The sequence below is a fragment of the Lissotriton helveticus genome, chromosome 5_1 (assembly GCF_964261635.1).
Source record: "Lissotriton helveticus chromosome 5_1, aLisHel1.1, whole genome shotgun sequence".
NCBI classification, from domain to species: domain Eukaryota; kingdom Metazoa; phylum Chordata; class Amphibia; order Caudata; family Salamandridae; genus Lissotriton; species Lissotriton helveticus.
Window position 1 is genome coordinate 1,968,188,626 of NC_136065.1, and position 19,807 is coordinate 1,968,208,432.

Sequence of the window (19,807 nt, forward strand, 5' to 3'; positions counted from 1 at the left end):
GGTACCTAAGGTACACTGTACAGGGACTGATAAGGTGACTCAGTATCTGATAGATATGTACCTAGGGTACATGGAATCCATTTTACAGAGAGAGTAGTAGGCCTGGGGTCCTGAATAGCAGGGCCCCAGGTCAACTAAGTCAGAAAACCAGCAAAACACCAGGCAAAAAGTTGGGGGCAACCATAGTCAGGGATCTACCTTCCTACAGGGTCGACGCCTTTCCGGTGCAGTTTCCTCGGTCTCCTGGGCTGTGGCGGAGGTCGTTCTGGCGTCTCCTCTGGCACTGGACGACGATGATGACCTGCCTCAGATTGTGGACTCTACAGCGCCAGGTAGACGTCGGGTCGTTTATTCTTCTTCAGACGCCTCCTCTTCTCCAGAGGTTCGGCGCTTGCTGGTTTCCACCTCGCCTCCGTGGTCTTCGCCAGAGGTGCCGCAGGTCCCCCCCACTCCTCGGTCCCTCTTCCTCCTTTTCGGACCTGGCCCTTCCTTCCTCCGGTTGGCTTGGGGGACGGCCACCGTAGCTTGTAGCAGTCACCTACTGAGGAGCTGCTTTCTCCACAGTGGGACCCTACGGAGGCGGGTGCTGCCTTTGCTCGCACTGATTCCATGGCTGTGGGAATCTTGTGCATGGTTGATCCGGCTGTCCATTTCCCCACGGATCATCTTCTGGAGCTCCTCCATCAGGGTTCTGGTGGTAGGTGTGTGAAGTTGGCCTGATATATGATGCTCACTAGTTCTAGTGATCACCTTGTATCAGTCCAAACAACCCTTATGGTGATTGGTTGTAAGTCAACCTTATAGACCAGCTATCCTAATGGTAGCATGGACAAAGCAGTCTTAGGCTAAACTCTTTTGGCATTTGAAGCCATCTGTTTTACCACAATGTAACCCCTTGAATACCAGATGAAAGGACACCACACAGGTTGTTATGAAAATAAACAGTATATTTATTAATAACACCTCTGAACTCTTTATGTGGTCAGAGGGCTAAGCACATGACAATCTCTTACGAAAAATACGACAAGTTGCACAAAATTACAATGGTGCCCTAGGGGCACGACAAACCATATACTAAGTAAGTGGAATGTGAGAGTCGATAAAAGGAATGGAGCTGTCCAGAGGCTGTAGGATCGATGGGACCATGCTACACTAACTTCAGGTAAGTAATAGGAGGCCCACGGAACGCGTGTGCAGAGTGTGAACTCACACGCGAGATGCGTAACAACGTCTATGGACAGTACAGTTCAAGTTAAAGGTAAGTACGGACAATTCTGACTAGTTAGGACAACAACGACTGTGGAACTGGACACTAGGACAGTTAGACTACCCTTGAGCACCGAAATGCTCTCGTTACCTCACCCACGGGCTGCGGGTGCATAGGTGCCAAAGTGTGTCGGGTTCTCGCGTTGAAGTCAATGGAGCTTGAAAGAAAAGATGCTGCAGGCGACCAGGAGGAAGATGTCCGGTGCGATCCAAGGGTGGATCGGTGAAGAAGAGGACCTGAAAGCAGAGGGGACAGTGTTCAAAGTCACTAGCCAGTGACCGGTTTGGAACCAGGAAGGAACCAGATGTCAACGTCGCGATCAGGTGAAGAGTGGACGCTTGACTCTGCAGCCACGTGGACCAGGAGCTGTCTTCGACGACCAGGATGGGAGGCACGAGCTGTCCCACGCAGGCTCTCGCTGTCGGCGGTGTTGGATCCGGGATTGGAGTCAACAGGCCTTGGCAAAGGCAACCCACGCGGTGAAGGGGAAAGACGTCTGGTGCGGACTAGGAGAGTCCGGGGTGCCCCTCTTTTAGAAGGGAGCAAGGGCCAGTCTGGAGCAACCAGATCAGCAGCAAAGATTCAAAGGTTCGTCGTCTAGGAGGCCACTAGCCAGCCAGCAAGTGACCAGACAACGCGTCAAGCAGCAAACAAGCAGAAGGGCCCCACGCAGATCTGGTGGATGCTGGAGGGCTGATCTTCGGTGCAGGGGCTGCTCGGGGCTGGGGCTTCTCAATCCCCAAAGCACAGTTGAGTTTACCTCGGGAGTCGTGCTGGAAGCGAAGTGCAGGTTCGTTCAAGATGGCCGGTCCCACGTGTCTCGTCGCACCCACGGGTCTCAGCTGTGCTGTAGATGTGAGTTGAGGTCGGAGAGGTCTGGGAATCCGGGTCTCGTCAGGCTCTGAAGTCTGGATCCTCGAGGGAAGACGACAAAGTGAAGCCGCTGGATGCTTGATGGTGCCTGCAGTTGCAGGGTGGACACTCCTTGCCCACAAGGGAGATTCTTCAGTCTTCTGTGGAGCAGAATGTCGAAGGCCAGAGTTTCTTCTTGTTGAATAGTTCAGGATAATCTAATTTGGAATGGGACCAGCTCCTACCTTTATTCTCCTAAAGGGGGCTGCACTACTGACTAGGTCCCTCCCCTGGGTGGGACCAGGAAGGGGGGTGGCTACACCCCCTATCCTTTGTCCGGTTTCCCGCCAGAGCTGGGGCAGGGGTGCCCCAGCAAGTGGTTTGAACCGGTGTATGCACAGGGCACCTTGTGTGCCCCAGGCATGTCTCATTCCTTTCAGTCCTATCCTCCACAATACACAAAATCCTGTCTGGGGTGGTGCTAGCACCTCCCAAGGCAGGAAACCCTTTGTCCAAGCCATCCTCGCTGGAAGGACTCCCAGCAGCAGGAGGTCAGACTTGTGTCTGTGGTGGCAGCATCCATTTGTGATGCTGAGGCTCGAGTTAACTTTAACCGGGGTTCACAGTTACATTCATGTCGTGTCCCTCTAGAAGGGTGGAATGCTAACCCCGTCGCCAGAATTGGCGAGGGGTTAGTATTCCAATTCGTATGACACCTTACTCGACATGTTTTGATAATGCTATACCAAAGTTATCATTTAACCGCGAGGATTATAATGCACTTAAGAGTATATGGTATAGCGTTCTCATGGAATAGCTGTTTGGACTTGGGCTCAGCTCATGCCAGAGCACCATCTCACATAATTCCAAACACTCTGCCTTCAGGATTGATAGGGCCTGCCATAGGAGTGACTGACAGGAATATATGTGTCCATTTTAGGTTTAGATATAGGTACTCTATATCTAAAGCAAAGGGTGATTACACCACCTTGCCCCAGCTGTCGTGCAGCCAGTTGTGTCTGATTTGGGTGGCCAGCCAGGGGTGGCATAATACATGCTGCAGCCCCTGGTAGGCCCTGGGTACACCTATGCCCTGGATACCTAAGGTATACGGTACAGGGACTGATAAGGTGACCCAGTATCCAATTGGATATGTACCTAAGGTACATGGAGTCCATTTTAACAGAGAGAGCAGGAAGCCTGGGGTCCTGAATAGCAGGATCCCAGGCCAACTAAGTCAAAAACCAGCAAAACACCAGGAAAAAAGTTGGGGGTAACCATAGTCTGGTATCCACCTTCCTACAGCGGATGCGGGCTCTGCAGTGGGACCTGAAGTTTCAGTGGGCCCAGCATCAGGGCTACTTGTCCGACCACGTCCTGATCTCGGAGGGCACTGCGAGACAGTTGCAGTGGTGGCTCACGGACCGCGATTGGGTCAGCGGCAGATCCCTCTCCCTACCCCAACCGGAGCACGTAGTTGTGACGGACGCGTCTCTCCAGGGCTGGGGAGGCCACATGGGAGAGGCGGAGATCAGAGGCCTCTGGTCTCTGGTGGAGTACCAGCTCCATATCAACCTTCTGGAGCTGCGGGCGATCCGGCTTGCACTGAAGGCATTCCTCCCCTCAGTCCGGGGGAGTGTAGTGCAGGTGTTCACGGACAACACCACCGCCATGTGGTACTGCTACAAACAGGGCGGGGTGCGGTCGTGGACCCTATGCCAGGAGGCTCTGTGCCTCTGGCAGTGGCTGTAACATCAGGGCGTGACACTGGTGGTTCAACACCTGGCAGGTTCCCTGAACGCCAGGGCGGACGAACTCCGACGTCGGTGCATGATGGATCATGAATGGCGTCTGAACTCTAACGTGTCGCAAGGCCTCTTTCAGCAGTGGGGAGAGCCTTAGTTAGATCTATTCACCACAGAAGAGAATGCGCCATGTCATCATTTCTGCGCGTTTGAATTTCCAAGGCGGCACTCGCTTGGAGACGCTTTTCGTCGCAAGTGGAGCTGCGGTCTGTTGTACGCCTTTTCGCCTATACCACTTCTGCCCAGAGTGCTGAAGAAGATCAGGCGCGAACGGGTCCAAGTTATCCTTGTGGCTCCGGACTGGGCACGAAGATATTGGTATCCAGAGCTACTCAGCATGTCTGTCGATTCCCCGATTCGTCTGCCTCTTCAGGAGGACCTTCTGTCGCTGCAGCAGGGGACTGTGGTAAATAAATAATTAATTACCGGTACTATTTTTGAATACATTGAATAAAACAGATAGCTCAATAAATAAGAGACAGGATTCGAGGTATCTGAGTCTAACAGGCTTTAATCAGGCATAAGGGAAGGGACAGGAACGGGATAGCCTGCACGGAAATAGAATGGATGGCAGCTGCAATGCCTCATCGACAGTGCAGCATATATATAGTATAATACATTACATTACATTGCATACAATAGGCGTAGCAGTAGGCGTAACTCGTAGCAGTCGCGAAAGATAAGCATAAATGGGTGTAACAAGAAGGCGTGTACAGGGCGTATACATAGACATGTGGTATGAAACGTCACAGAAGTGTCATAACTGGGCGGAAACATGGAGGGGGCTACCTGAGAGCAGCTGGGACCTTTAACCTAGTGGTGCGCGCAAACGGGCAATGACGTGTTACCAGGGAGAACTGGGGGCTATGACTTATGCACTAGAAGAGGAGACTAAAGTCTACGGTGTCAGGACGACATGTACCTATGGCATATCTGGTATCTTGTGTTTGGAGTACATGTTGATAGAAATTAAAAGTTATCAGGGCAGAGGCTACTTGACTCTAAGGCTGGTGCATGCATATATTCTTCGTGTAATGCGTGTGCTATGAATATTAATACAGTATTTCTCCTGCATGGAGACAGAAAGACTAGACCATAGCTGAAACTGTTTATACGGTTCAGTAGCTTAGGAATGCAAAGGAGGAAAGCTGGACTGATAACTAGAAGCATAACATACTCTTGGCAGACAGGCAGGCAGAGCCAGGCCGGGCCGGGCACCGCGCTGCGCGGAAGTGAAGGGTCAGGGATGCAGGTGGGGGCTGTATCGCTCCTCGGAGCGGGTTCAGAAGACTGGAGCTTGAATCTGGCGTCCGGGCCCTTTTGAGGCCTAGAAACGGGGACAATTCAATGAATTAACGTGTACACTGTAAATCGTGGTAACAACATAGGCCTAATACTCGTTGCTTTCACGAGAACTGGAAACTGGCATACTAGAGTTGGACACAACTGTGATTGCGTCTTTAATCGATCATAGGGGGATACATATGCATATTAATCATGAACATATGACATAGGATGGGGAACACGTAGGCACATATAACATGGCAAAATTTACTTTTCCACAGGACGGTCCTCCACCCGAACCTGTCCAGTCTCTACCTCCTTGCTTGGAGATTGAGCGGCGACAGTTGAGGCCATTTGACTTGCCTCCTGAAGTTTGTACTGTGATTCTGGCAGCCAGGCGTCCCTCCACAAAGTCGGTATACGCCTGCAGGTGGAACAGATTTGTGGCATGGTGCACAGCAAAGGCTGTGGATCCACTCTGCCCCCCTTTGCGAGGTTCTCCTCTTCCTTCTTTTTCTTGCCCAGCAGGGCTCTGCTCTGGGCACTATCAAGGGCTACCTTTCTGCCCTTTCCGCCTTCTTGAGGCCACCTGATCAGCCTTCTTTGTTCAAGTCCCCGATTGTTAACAGATTCTTGAAGGGCATCACTCATATGTTCCCCCCTGTTCCTTTCGTGATGCCCAAGTGGGACTTGAACCTGGTTCTGACTTACCTGATGTGCGCTCCTTTTGAGCCGCTTCATAACTGTCCTCTCCGTCTTCTTACACCTAAGACTGCTTTTCTGGTTGCCATCACCTCTGCCAGGAGAGTGAGTGAGATCCAGGCTCTTTCCTCTAAAACTCCTTTCCTTTCTGTCCATCCGGACAAGGTTGTGTTGCTTTCAAGACCCTCTTTCCTGCCCAAGGTAGTCACAGCCTTCCACATCGGGCAGTCCATCACCTTGCCCACCTTCTTTCCGCCTCTGCATCCCTCTAAAGAGGAAGAGCGGCTCCACCGTCTGGACCCAAAACGTGCGGTGTCATACTATCTGGATCGCACACGCCAGTTCCGGGTGAATGACCAACTCTTTGTTGGTTACGTGGGCGCTAAGTAGGGATGGGTGGTGCACAAACGGACCATCTCTCGGTGGGTCGTGTTGTGCATCAAGGCATGCTACTCTTTGGCTAAGAAGGAGCCTCCTGTTGGGCTGAGGCCCATTCCACTCGGGCCGCGGCGGCTACTAATGCCCTGGGCCGGGGAGTCCCTTTGCAGGACATCTGTCAGGCAGCTACGTGGGCCTCGCTGCACACGTTTGCCAGACACTACTGCCTGGACAGCCAAGTCCGGAGAGATGGTTTTTTTCGGCCGTTCCGTTCTCCAGGACTTTCTGGTGTGAATATTGGTTCGCAGACCCACCACCGGGGTTGGTATTGCTGGGGTATCTATTCTAAGGTAAGGAATGTAATACTAACCTGTTTCTTTCAGATGCACAAGTTCTCTTCCAGGGGATACTCATTAATAGTCATAAGCACTGAATTATCTCCGCCAATGAGCGGGAACCCGGAACACATAACAATATACATATATATGTGTAAATATATCAAAAAGTTCATAGTACTAAACTAATTATACACATATGCATGTATAATAACCATAATATGCAGCCTAACATATATACATAGGCTAATAAAGCCAACATTACACACGTTCTGAAGCATGAAAATATGCTGTATATAAATACAATAAACAGGCATGAGCCCAAAATGCATTTCATAACCATGAAAAACTTTTATTTTCATCAAAGAACCTGTTGTAAACAGTTATTAGCCTAAAAGGCTGCATATGAAAAATTGTCTGTGTACAGAAAATCAGACTGGCACCCTGCCTTTAAGGCCCCAGAGAATCTGCTCACTTTGCCTTTAAGGCCTCTAGGAGAACTCTGTTCCCATCATGCACCACAGGTGACAGTTAGGTCAGTTCTTTTTTCCGGCTTGTTCTGTGAGGAACCTGGAACTTGAGCTCTGCTTATTTGTAGTATTTTTCTGTCAGAAGTTGGTTTTTTCTTACCTTTTTTTGACAAAAGATTATTTTGGTGGTGTTTTATATCTTGTTCTGACTAACTGTTGGTGATTTTTTAGTCAGAATGCCACCTTTATTTTACAAATGTCCTTCCTGTGGGAAGAAGATGTCAAAAACGGATCCACACTGTTTGTGTGGTGTCTTCCAGCTTCTCATAAGGTGGAAGATTGTTACCACTGCCTCAACCTTTCTAGTAGAACTTTAAGAGAAAGGGAGAAAATGAGGTTGCTGGGCCTTCTGGAGAGAGAAAACCGTTGTGAGAAGAGTTCCAAGGGCTTATCATCTGCTAAGCCATCTTCTTATCCTAAACGTCGAAGATCAGCGTCTCCAGAAGGTAGAACTAAGAAAAATCGACTCCAGGGAGCGTCGAGATCCAGATCGCTGTCAGCATTGTCGGCGTCGAAGAGGGCTCCGTCGACGTCGAGAACTTCGCCGGTGAGGCAAGGTTCAGCGTCTCGACAGTCGCCGTCGAAATCCTTCTCGACGTCGAGATATCTGGTGTCAACTGCTGTAAAGACGACGTCGGGGGCGCCACGTTCTACGTCGAAGACTCGTGAGAAGTCGACGTCGAGGGAAGAGAGGCGTCCGACGTCGAAGGATGGTGTGTCGACGTCGAAGGATGGTGTGTCGACGTCGAGGAAAGTGTCGACGTCGAAGGATAGGTCGAGAGAGAGACTTACGACGTCGTCGAAGAAGAGGTCGACGTCGAGAGAAAGGACGGCGTCGAAGGATTCGACGTCGAGACCTAAAAAGAGAAGATCAAGGTCTCCATCGCGACATAAGTCGATGTCGAAGTTTGCTTCGGGCTCGAAGCATGGAGTGTCTAGGTCTCCCCCACCTGAACACGGGTCGGCGTCGAGACGATCAAGACCGGCCTCTCGGACCTCAATTAGGTCTTTGTCTAGGTCAGACATCAGTCCAGAACATATGTCTTCTCCACGAGACCAGCAAGACGACAGGTCTGCGGCGGGGCAAGAGATAGTGCACCAGGACTCGTCTGTGGTGGCTCATTCGGGCTCAACCTCAGAGCAGGTGTCGGATGACAGACAATTGGTGCCCAGACCACGGACTCCATCTAGCTCATTGGTTTCTGAGCACAGTGTAGTTTCCAGAGCCTCCTAGTCTTCAACTGGACTGAATATTGTGCAGGTGTCACCTGAGGCTTCACCTGAGCGTGTAGGGCGGCCTATTAACTTGTCACCGAGGTGGCTGGAAAGCCTGAGACATTGGAAGATGCGCCCAGATGCAGGACTGATGGGGATGAGGGCTCCGGTCCCTCAGACGGAGCTGCATAGAAGATCACGCTCGAGGTCCTTAGTGAGAGAGAAATCACGTTCAAGGGAACGAAGTAGGCAGCGATCGGCAACTCCTCAGAGGCGGAGTAGAACTCCTTCACCATCTTCTACGTCATCTAAGTCTTCTTTAAGATCTTCATATATAGACTATTCTCCCACAATTTAATCTACTCCTCCGTCCAGAGTGTCTCCAGTGGATGATTTGGGCACATTTAATGATGTGTTGTGTCGTGGGGCGAATAAGTTCAAGATCAAGATGGCAGTTCCTCAAATAGCAACGTCAGTCATCTTTGAAACCCTGCATCACAAGACGACTGGTAGGCCTCTTCTGCCGTTAGTGCCCGGGTTGATAGAACCAGCAATGAGAACATTCTTAACTCCGGCCACGGTGGGTTCAGGTCCTTCTAGGATTGCAAAGAAGTACAGGGCTCCAGCAGAAGATCCTTTATTTTTGCGTTCTGACCCTCCTCCAGATTCACTTATTGTGGCGGCAGTCAGAAAAGCACATTCTGCAGCATCTACCTCTTCTGCTCCACCTGAAAAGGATAGTAAGAGTATGGATTCCTTGGGGAGAAGAATGTGCAACACCTCAGGTTCGGTCATGAGTGGCCAGTGCGTCAGCCTTATTGGGCTGCTATGATCGTCTGCTCTGGGACTCAGTGGCTCGTTTTGCAGATAAACTCCCTAAGGAGGATCAGAAAGACTTCCTGGAAATAGTGGAAGGAGGAGGATAGGTGGCTAACCAGAGTATTAGTGCGGCTGCTGATGCGGCGGATCTGTCAGCTCATGGTTATGCACATGGTGTTTGTGCTAGACGTACGGCTTGGCTTCGCCTTACGGGGCTAAAGCCGGAGGCTCAGAGGAAAATGGTAAATTTACCTTTTAATGGTTCGACTCTGTTTGGATCTCACGCTGACGATGAAATGTCTAAAATGAAAGTGGAGTTTGATACACTGAAGGCCGTCGGTCTTGAAAAGAAAAAAGAATTCAGACGTCGGGGTAATTTTCGTCCCTTTGACAAAAGATCTTTTCAGCAGAGGGGCCAACAGACGAATTGGTCCTCGCAAAATCAAGGCCAGAATCAACAGAGGTGGCAATTCCAACAGCGACGACCTGGACGAGGCAGAGGCAATAGAAACAGGCAGCAATCCTCTGCTACCAAGCAGCCTCAAAAACAATGAACGGATACTTCCTCCACAACCCTGTGCCACTCCGGTTGGAGGAAGTATTATGTGGTATCTGGACGAGTGGAAGCAAATCACAAAGGACAGATGGGTGCTGAGTATCATTCAGAGCGGGTACCTTTTGAGATTCAAGAAGCCACCTCCTGTCATACGTCCTCTAAAGATGGTTCAGTGGAATATAAAGGGCTTGCAACAGGAAGCGAACGTCCTTCTAAAGAAGAACGCCATAGAACCAGTACCATCTCAACAGAGATGTCAAGGCCTGTACTCTCGATTTTTTTTCTCGTAAAGAAAAAAGATCCAGCTACGGAGTTCAGACCCATTCTGGATCTGAGACGATTGAACAAATTCATTCGGAAGGAGAAATTTCGAATGCTGGCTCTTGATCAGATCTTCCCTCAATTACACCAAGGGGTTTGGATGTGCTCCATCGATCTGAAAGATGCTTACTTTCATATTCCGGTATCCAGAAAACATCGCAAGTTCCTCATGTTCCAAGTAGGGGCTCATCATTACCAGTACTCAGTACTCCCTTTTGGCCGGAGATCAGCTCCCAGAACATTTTCAAAATGTATGGCGGTAGTTGCGGCTTGTCTTCGAAAGAGACGGATTTTCATATATCCGTACTTAGACGACTGGCTTCTGAAGAGTTCATCCCCATCGCTACTAGAAGAGCATCTATCGATATGCCTCCAACTCATGTGCAAGTTGGGTCTGCAAGTCAACTACAAGAAGTCCATAATGAATCCCACCCAGAAGATCTACTACCTGGTGTGAGAAGTTGGCCTGATATATAATGTTCACTATTCTAGTGAGCACTCTGTATCAGTCCAAACAACCCTTATTGATGATTGGTTGTAAGTCAACCTTATAGACCAGCTATCCTAGTAGCATGGATACGAGCAGTCTAAGGCTAAGACTCTAGAGGGCGTGTTAAGCCAGCTGTTTTACCATCACATTACCCCTTGAACACCAAGTGAAAGGACACCACACAAGTTGTTATCAAAAATAAAGTATATTTATGTATAACAAGACTACCCTGGCTCTTTATGAGACTGGGAGCTAAGCACACAACAAAACTCTTACGAAAATACTAAAAGTCGCACAATTTACACAAATGCCCGAGGGGCACGAAAAACCATATACACAAGAAGTGGAATGCGAAGTTACTAGCAGGTAAGTAATACTTTTCTAGACTGTAGAAACGCTAGGCCTACAATGCTGAACCCTTGGATTAGAAGCAGGAGGCCTAGGGACGCCGTGTGCAGAGTGGGAACTCTCACGCGTAATGCGGGAACAAGTCTATGGATACTAGTAATTGCAAAGTTACTGTTCTCGGGCGAACCCGACTAGGTGGGTCGAAAACGAGAGTGGATCCGAACACTTAGGGTGTTGGACTATGCTGGAGCACCGGAGTACTCAGTTTACCTAGCCCAGGGGCTGCGGCTGCGTAGGGTTCAAGTTGCGTCGGAAACCCTCGTTGTAGATCCAGGAGCCTGAAGAAAGAAGTTGCTGGCAGGCGGCCAGTGAAGGAGTTCGTGGTGATCAAGCCTGGATCAGGGAAGAAGAAACCTGTAAGCAGAGGGGACCAAGTTCTGAATCACTAGCCAGTGATTTAGGTGGGCACCAGGATGGCACCGGACGAAGTCACCTCAGCCAGGTGAGTGGGCGCTGCTGGGCTCTGCAGTCTCTCGGACCAGGAGGCGTTGTCGGCAACCAGGATGGAGGTGCGAGCTGTCCCACGAAGGTACTTGCTGTCGACGTCGCTGGACCCAGGATTGGGGCAACAAGTCTTGGCAAATGCAAGGCCCACGCGGTGGACCTAAAATGGCGTCTTGAGTGGACCAGGAGGGTCCAGGGTACTTCTCTGAAGGAGGGAAGCAAGGGCCAGTCTGGAGCAACCAGACCAGCGGTGTTTGTCGTTAGAATTCGTCGTCAGAGGGTCACTAGCCAACGGGCAAGTGACCTGGACAACGCGGTGAGCAGCAAAAAGCAGAAGGGCCCCACGCAGATCTTGTGGATGCAGGGGGGCTGAACTTCGGTGCTGGAGCTGCTCAGGGTCGGGGCTTCTCTTACCCCAAAGCACTCAGTCGAGGGTCACTCGGTGGTCGTGCTGGACAAGCGTCGTGCAGTTCTGAAGATGGCCGGTCCCTCGAGGTCTCGTCGCACCCACGGATCACAGCTGGGCTGATGATGTAGGTTGAGGTCAGAGGTGCCAGGGAAGCCGGTTCTCGTCGTGCTGGAGCAGTCTTGATCCGGAGGAGAGACTGGCAACAAACCACGATACTTGGTTGGTGCCTGCTGCTGCAGGGTGACTACTCCTTAGTCACAAGGGAGAAATCTTGGGAAGAGTCTTGAGTTCTTCGTGTAGAAGGTCGGTTCAGGATTCAAAGATTGATCTGATTTGGAAGGGGGCCAGTTCCTACCTTTATCCTGCAAAAAGGGGCTGGCATGTGACTAAGTCCTGCCCTATGGGTGGGACTAGGAGGGGGGTGGTTACACCCCTCTCCTTTGGCGGGCTTTCCCCAGATCAGGGGCTGGAGTGCCCCTGGAACTGGTTCCAGCCGGCCTATGCACAGTGAGCACCGGGGTGCCACTTGCAGTCACCTTCCTCTAAAGCCCTGCCTACCTAGGATACACAAAATCCTGTCTGGGATGGTGCTGGCACCGCCCCTGGCAGGAAACCCTTTGTCCTTGCCTCCTGGGCTGGGAGGACTCCCAGCAGCAGGAGGGCAGACTTGTGTCTCGGTGGCAGCATCCATTTTGTGGAGCTAAGGCTCTGTCTGACTTTAACCGGGGTTACAGGTTACATACATGTCGTGTCCCTCTAGAAGGGTGGAATGCTAACCCCGTCGCCAGAATTGGCGAGGGGTTAGTATTCCAATTCGTATGACACCTTACTCGACATGTTTTGATAAAGCGATACCAGAGTTGGCATATAACCGCGAGGATTATAATGCACTTAAGAGTATATGGTATGCAATATCATGGAAACGGCTAAAGGATGGATCCCGAAAGCCGCAGACAGGCTCAGCTCATGCCAGAGCACTATCTCACACGATTCCAAGCACTCTGCCTTCAGGATTGTCAAGGCCTGCCATAGGAGTGACTGATAGGAGATCTGTGTGTCCATTTAGGTTTAGATATAGGAATACAATATCTACAGCAGAGGGTGAGTACACCACTCTGCCCCAGCTGTCAAGCAGCCAGTTGTGTCTGTTTAGTTAGTCAGCCCAGGGGTGGCATAATACATGCTGCAGCCCCTGGGAGACTTCTGGGTGCACCTCAGCCCTGGGTACAGGGACTTGGAGAGGGCCCAGTGCCAATTCAGTACCTGGGTACAATTTGGAATAGAGAGAACAGCTAGGCTGTGGGTCTGATTAGCAGGCCCACAGCAAGGGAAAGTCGTAAACCAGTGAAGCAAAAAGCAAAAATCTGGGTGATCATAGGATTGCAGACCCTACTCTCCTACACCTGGGTGCACAACTAGACACAGAAAAAGAAAACGTGTGTCTTTAGGAGGAGAGATGGTCATTTATGAAGGCGAAGTGCGTGCTTCTCCTCCAGTATGCACGTCCGACAGTTCGGCAAGTATCCTCTCTCCTGGGGTCCATGGCATCGTGCATATTCATCGTGCCAAACGCACGTTTGCAGATGCGTCCTCTGCAGCAGTGTCTGGAAGATCAGTGGAAACAGAGGACGGGATGCAGGGAGGATCAAATTCATCTCCAACAGTCGGCAAAAGATTCCATTCGGTGGTGGATGAAGAAGGCACACTTAATGAAGGGAGTTCCTTTTCATCAGGACCCACCAACGCAGACTCTAATCACAGATGCCTCTCTCCTAGGTTGGGGGGCACATATGGGCCCTCTACAGGTACAAGGGCTATGGTCAGACTTCGAGAAAGGATATCGCATCAATCTACTCGAACTCAGAGCGGTCCATCTTGCTCTCAAGTCCCTGGCTCCATCTCTACAGACTCGGTCCCTCCTGGTACAAACAGACAATACAACTACCATGTATTACTTAAACAAGCAGGGGGGGTACCAGATCCAGGACTCTGTCCATAGAAGCCCAGACCATCTGGCATTGGTTACTTGCACGAGACCTGTCCATAACAGCAGTTCACCTACCAGGGAGTCTCAACTCACAGGCGGACGGCCTCAGCAGAGACTTCGTCGAAGCGCACGACTGGGTTCTCAACGAAGACGTCGCGCACAGCATTTTCCAGGCTTGGGGAACACCAGACATCGATCTGTTCGCAGACACGGCAAACACAAAATGCCCCGTCTTCGTGTCCAGGTTCTCCCAGAAAGGGTCTCAAGGGAATGCCCTTTTGATAGACTGGTGTCAAAATTTGCTGTACGCCTTTCCACCGACACCGTTGATACCAGCAGTGATCAACCGGATGTACAAGACCAACTCCAGAATGATACTGATTTGCCCGGAGTGGCCACGCCAGTGGTGGTTCCCAGATCTCCTTCAGTTGTCAATCAGGCCACACAGGAGATTGCCTTGTCGCCCGGATCTTGTGTCCAAACAGGAGGGGCGAGTGTTTCACCCCAATCTGCCCTCCCTGCGCTTGGCAGCATGGCTCCTGAAGTCATCCAGTACGGGCATTTACAGCTGAATCCGGAGTGTATGAACATTCTTAAGGAGGCAAAGCGGCCTTCTACAAGACAATCCTACGGATTTAAGTGGAAACGCTTTTACCTTTGGTGTCAGAGTAAAGGTCTTGACCCTATTCATGGTCAAGAACAGGTGATCTTGCCTTATCTTCTTTACCTTGCTGAGTCTGGTTTGCAGTTTAGTTCTATTAAAGTCCATCTTGCTGCAATAACTGCTTATAGAAAATCGCCAACACAGATATCGTTTTTTCGGATGCCTGTGGTGAAGGATTTTCTAGAGGGGTTAAGGAAGGTGTTTCCTCCAGTCAGGTCTCCTTCTCCACCTTGGGAGCTTAATGTGGTGTTGACTAAGTTGATGGGTCCACCATTTGAGCCCATACATAAAGCGTCTTTGCAACACTTATCTTGGAAAGTAGCATTCCTGGTGGCCATCACTTCTGCTCATAGAGTGAGCGAAATTCAGGCTCTGTGTTGCAAGGAACCGTACACAGTTTTTCATGGAAACAGAGTGGTGCTCAGGACTCATCCTGCTTTTCTGCCAAAGGTGGTGTCGGATTTTCATGTAAACCAATCCATAACATTGCCTACTTTCTTTCCAAACCCTTCGAATCCGGCTGAGCGGACTTTGCATTCATTAGATCTAAAGAGGGTTTTGAAATTTTACTTAGATAAAACGAAGTCGTTGAGACACACGGACCGTTTGTTTGTGAACTATGGTCCTACGAATACTGGTTTGGCAGCATCCAAGAGATCCATTTCTAGATGGATAGTGTCATGTATCTTACTGGCTTATCAGCTAGCCCACAAGTCTTTATCCGGTAGACCTAGGGCTCATTCTACGAGAGGGAAAGCTGCTACCACAGCTCTCCTTAGGAATGTGGCTATGTCAGAGATATGTAAAGCAGCTACTTGGCATTCAGTGCATACGTTTACACGCCATTACTGCTTGGATTCTGATGCGCAGACTGATGCACAAGTGGGACAAGCATCACTCAGAAATTTGTTTGCTGTTTCTAGTTAAACACTGTATTTTTAAAAGTGCAGCTATGCATTTATCTGTTCGCCCGCTTCTAGTGGGTATGAGCTTGCTACTCTATTCAGTGCTTATGACTATTAATGAGTATCCCCTGGAAGAGAAGGATTAGTTACTTACCTGTAATCCTAGTTCTCTTCCAGGGGTATACTCATTAAAGTCATTAGCACCCTCCCGCCTCCCCGGGCGAGCAGTAGCATTGAAGTTTTTCAATATGTATTATGAAGTTTTTATGTGCAGATTCCTGCTAAAAGTTTACTGTACCATACAAAAGAACTGACCTAACTGTCACCTGTGGTGCATGATGGGAACAGAGTTCTCCTAGAGGCCTTAAAGGCAAAGTGTGCAGATTCTCTGGGGCCTTAAAGGCAGGGTGCCAGTCTGATTTTCTGTACAGACAATTTTTCATATGCAGCTTTTTAGGCTAATAACTGTTTACAACAGGTTCTTTGATGAAAATAAAAGTTTTTCATGGTTATGAAATGCATTTTGGGCTCATGCCTGTTTATTGCATTTATATACAGCATATTTTCATGCTTCAGAACGTGTGTAATGTTGGCTTTATTAGCCTATGTATATATGTTAGGCTGCATATTATGGTTATTATACATGTATATGTGTATAATTAGTTTAGTACTATGTACTTTTTGATATATTTACACATATATATGTATATTGTTGTGTTCCGGGTTCCCGCTCATGGGCGGAGATAATTCAGTGCTTATGACTTTAATGAGTATACCCCTGGAAGAGAACTAGGATTACAGGTAAGTAACTAATCCTTACTTACCTTTGGGAACAATATATCTGTAAGAAACAGTAGTTAGTATTAGATTCCTTACCGCCCCACCCATCCTCCCCGTTCTGCGAACCGATATCTAGGGTTAAGGTCATCCCCTTTCAGGGCCCTAGTTTCACGGCACCAGTGTTGGTTATTATTATGGCTCTGCATTTCTGGCGCGGAAAAGCTGTGTATAAGAACGAGGGTGGCGTCTAAGTCCTCCGGCGACGTCATTCCGGCGACGTCATTCCGGCACGGACGCGGAGCCACAGACGACGCCTGACGCGCAGGGGTACTGCTACGCAAAAATTTCCGGATCCAGACTGACGCCTGGGGATATTCTAAGGTAAGGAATCAAATACTAACTACTGTTTCTTACAGATATATTGTTACCGAAGGTAACTAACTTGTGCGTCAAGGTTTCACATGAACCAAACAATACAAATACCTAGCTTCTTTCAGAAATGATCCACAAGCGCAGAGAGGGCACTTCACACTCTGGACGCTAGAAGGGCTGTAATGCCTTAAATGGAAAGAACGAAAGAGCACAGGAATACAAAGCAGTTCTTTGTTTCCTTCGCAACCAGCTTCCTGGGAAGACCAGTAACAAAAGACACGATGGCACGATGGAGCGCACAAATTATACAATTCTGCCACAAACAGGCAGGGCAAGAACTAACAGAGAGGGCACAAGCACTCTCTATCAGGAAAAATTGAACAACAATAGCCTTCCTGGCTAACACACCTATTCAGGACATATGCCTGGCGGCAACATGGGCTTCAATGCACACGTTCACTAAGCACTACTGCATGGATATATAAATGAACAAGGAAGCACAAGTAGGACAGAAGGTGCTTCAACATACCAACGCTCATCTTCCACCGAGCTGCCGCAAACATAACAAACCGCTACAAAGTCTGTGCACAGCATAGTGAATCCAGAAAGATTCACGCTGCAAAACTACACCAACAGGTAAACTATTTGATACCATTGCATTGCGTTATATGGCATTGCATATCAAAACATTGTATTGCACAAACTCTTGAACAACCTAAACATTGCAGGACAGCTGGCTAAGTAAGGTTGCCAAGTAGTGTATGACATGTATGTATTTCGAGTCTACTAAGCCTGTGAGAATGTTGTGATGTGGGATGGCTCAGTATAGGCCCAGATATGCCTTGTATAACACACTTAAGTGATATGTACAACACACTCAATGGTTTGTATATCTTGTATAGTTCACTGTATATCTAGCTTCCATACCACATTAAAGTCCTTATCTACATGTATATAAAATTATATATACACACAAAAAATGTTAATGTAAAAGGGATCCTTTTTGCTTCATGAATAGTCTTTCATTCTCCTTTTTTTGTCATACACTTTATAGCACCCAGGCCTTTGTTCTGTGACTCCCTGTATTGCTGTTTTTTCTTCTCCTGCTTTTCCTTGCTTTTATGCTCTACTACTTCCCCATGTTTTCTTAAGTTCTACTTCCTTTTCCCCCTGCCGGTCTCCCCTTACCTATCTTGTGTGTTTCGTTCTCTGACAGCTCACTGGCTGCTTATTTCACTCACTTGTGTCTTTGCTATGGCTGTCCACATCTTGTATAATACAAACGGAGACATAGTTCCAATGCAGTGTCTCACAGTGGTTTCTGCTCTTTTAGCCGACTCTGTGGAAGCCCTAGCCCTGCTGTGTGGCCAGATGTCATCAAGCTGCCATACTTCAATACAATGAAGCCCAAGAAGCAGTACAGACGCCGCCTACGGGAGGAATTCGCTTTGTGAGTGGGTTATGAAATCCTTTTTTGTAGCCTAAAAGCTTTTTGTGTATATTGCTTTTTGTGTTTTTAAAGGTATATTTTCAAGGAGTAGACATAGAATGAAAATCTTCTTGTGCTCTTCCAATTGTTTACATATTTGTGGCTAATAATCCCCCTGTGTTTCTTTTGAATGATATTTAGCATTCCTCCTCCAGCTCTGGATCTGCTTGATCACATGCTCACCCTCGATCCCAGCAAACGGTTTACAGCAGAGCAGTCACTGCAGAGTGAATTTCTGAAGGACGTAGATGTTAGCAAGATGGCACCCCCTGAGTAAGTGTGCTAAATGTTTACTTTTGATAACACTGGGTTGTAGCTCAATGAGAGTGTCATTTTGACCATGCTTAAATCATTCCCCGTCGTGGAGATGGAAGTCCTGGTATATAAAAATAGCAATGCAAAGCTATCACAAACTAGAAACCAGGCCTAGGCACATTCCAGTTTTATAACGTATACACCTCTTTTTGTAAAATAGACCAAATAAAATCAACAACCAATCAGATCAGCCTCCTCCTCTAGAACCCTCCTGAGAGAAGCTCAGACCTTCAGATTTTCTACTGCACGTTGTGCTAGGGGGTGTCCACTGAGCTCTGCTCAGTTATTCCTTATTCTGCTTCTTTTGAGAAAATTCTTCAGCTGTATATTACCAGATTACAGTACAATCTTAATCTGGTCTCTATTTATCATGGCAGACAAGGAGAAAAAAGGCTTGTTCTAGGCATATGAGCTGTAGATCATATGATTTAGCCATCTGGTTTTGGGTCTGGCTGTTTGCACTTTGTTTTTGTTCGAAGAAGTCTTTGCAGTCACGAGGTAGGTGACTCCTCCTTTCTGTGAAAGTACGTATGGTCATCGACTCCATCCCCAGATTGTTTTTTTTCTGCCATCGGGTTCGGATGTGTATTGCTGCGCTCCGGTTCGATATAGTTTTCGAACCCCCTTCAACTGTATTGTCGTTCGATCACGGTTTGCCATTCAACGCGTATTGTGTGCACTGTAAAAACCTTTGATCGGGAACTTTGAGGCGGGCCTACCTGTGCCGACCACTCCAGCAGTCAATGGAACGGACTCCGTTCAAGCTATGTCCCGGGTGTCGTGCTAAGTTTCCACGGAACGACTTGCACGAGGTCTGCGACCTGTGCTTATCCCCGGAACACGAAGAACAATCCTGCGAAGCGAGTGGATCATTCCAATCGAAGAAGACCATCTGTGATCGTTTGGCTCCACGCCACGAGAATCAACGTGGCAGCGGCTCAGTGCCAGACATCTTCGGCGAAGACCTAGAACACCACCGTCCTGCCGTGGAAGCCGAAGAAGAACTGGTCTCAGTGTCCAAAGCCGATTCCAACATGGAGGAAGACCTGAACGTCACTCCAGGTCATCGTACCGCAAGTACAGATCCCCATGTGCCCACTCAAAAAAAAAATAAGGCTCCGGTATCACCCTCTCCCTCAGGCTATGGTCGATGTGAGAAGTTGGCCTGATATGCAGTGCTCACTATTCTAGTGATCACTATGTATCAGTCCAAACAACCCTTATTGATGATTGGTTGTAAGTCAACCTTATAGACCAGCTATCCTAGTAGCATGGATACGAGCAGTCTAAGGCTAAGACTCTAGAGGGCGTGTTAAGCCAGCTGTTTTACCATCACATTACCCCTTGAACACCAAGTGAAAGGACACCACACAAGTTGTTATGAAAATAAACATATATTTATTTAAACAAGTCTACCCTGAACTCTTTATGAGTCAGGGAGCTAAGCACACAACAAAACTCTTACGAAAATACTTTAAGT

The 19,807-nt window shown here is 48.7% G+C and overlaps 1 protein-coding gene across 1 annotated transcript in view; it reads left to right on the forward strand.

Annotated features, from left to right (window-relative positions):
* Positions 1–19,807, forward strand: part of CDK12 (cyclin dependent kinase 12) — a 503,410-nt gene that overhangs the window by 306,133 nt on the left and 177,470 nt on the right. Inside the window, exons 10-11 of the mRNA XM_078645647.1 lie at positions 17,857–17,973; positions 18,154–18,285. Of these exons, the coding sequence (XP_078501773.1) occupies positions 17,857–17,973; positions 18,154–18,285 (249 nt within the window). The remainder of the gene's footprint in view (positions 1–17,856; positions 17,974–18,153; positions 18,286–19,807) is intronic.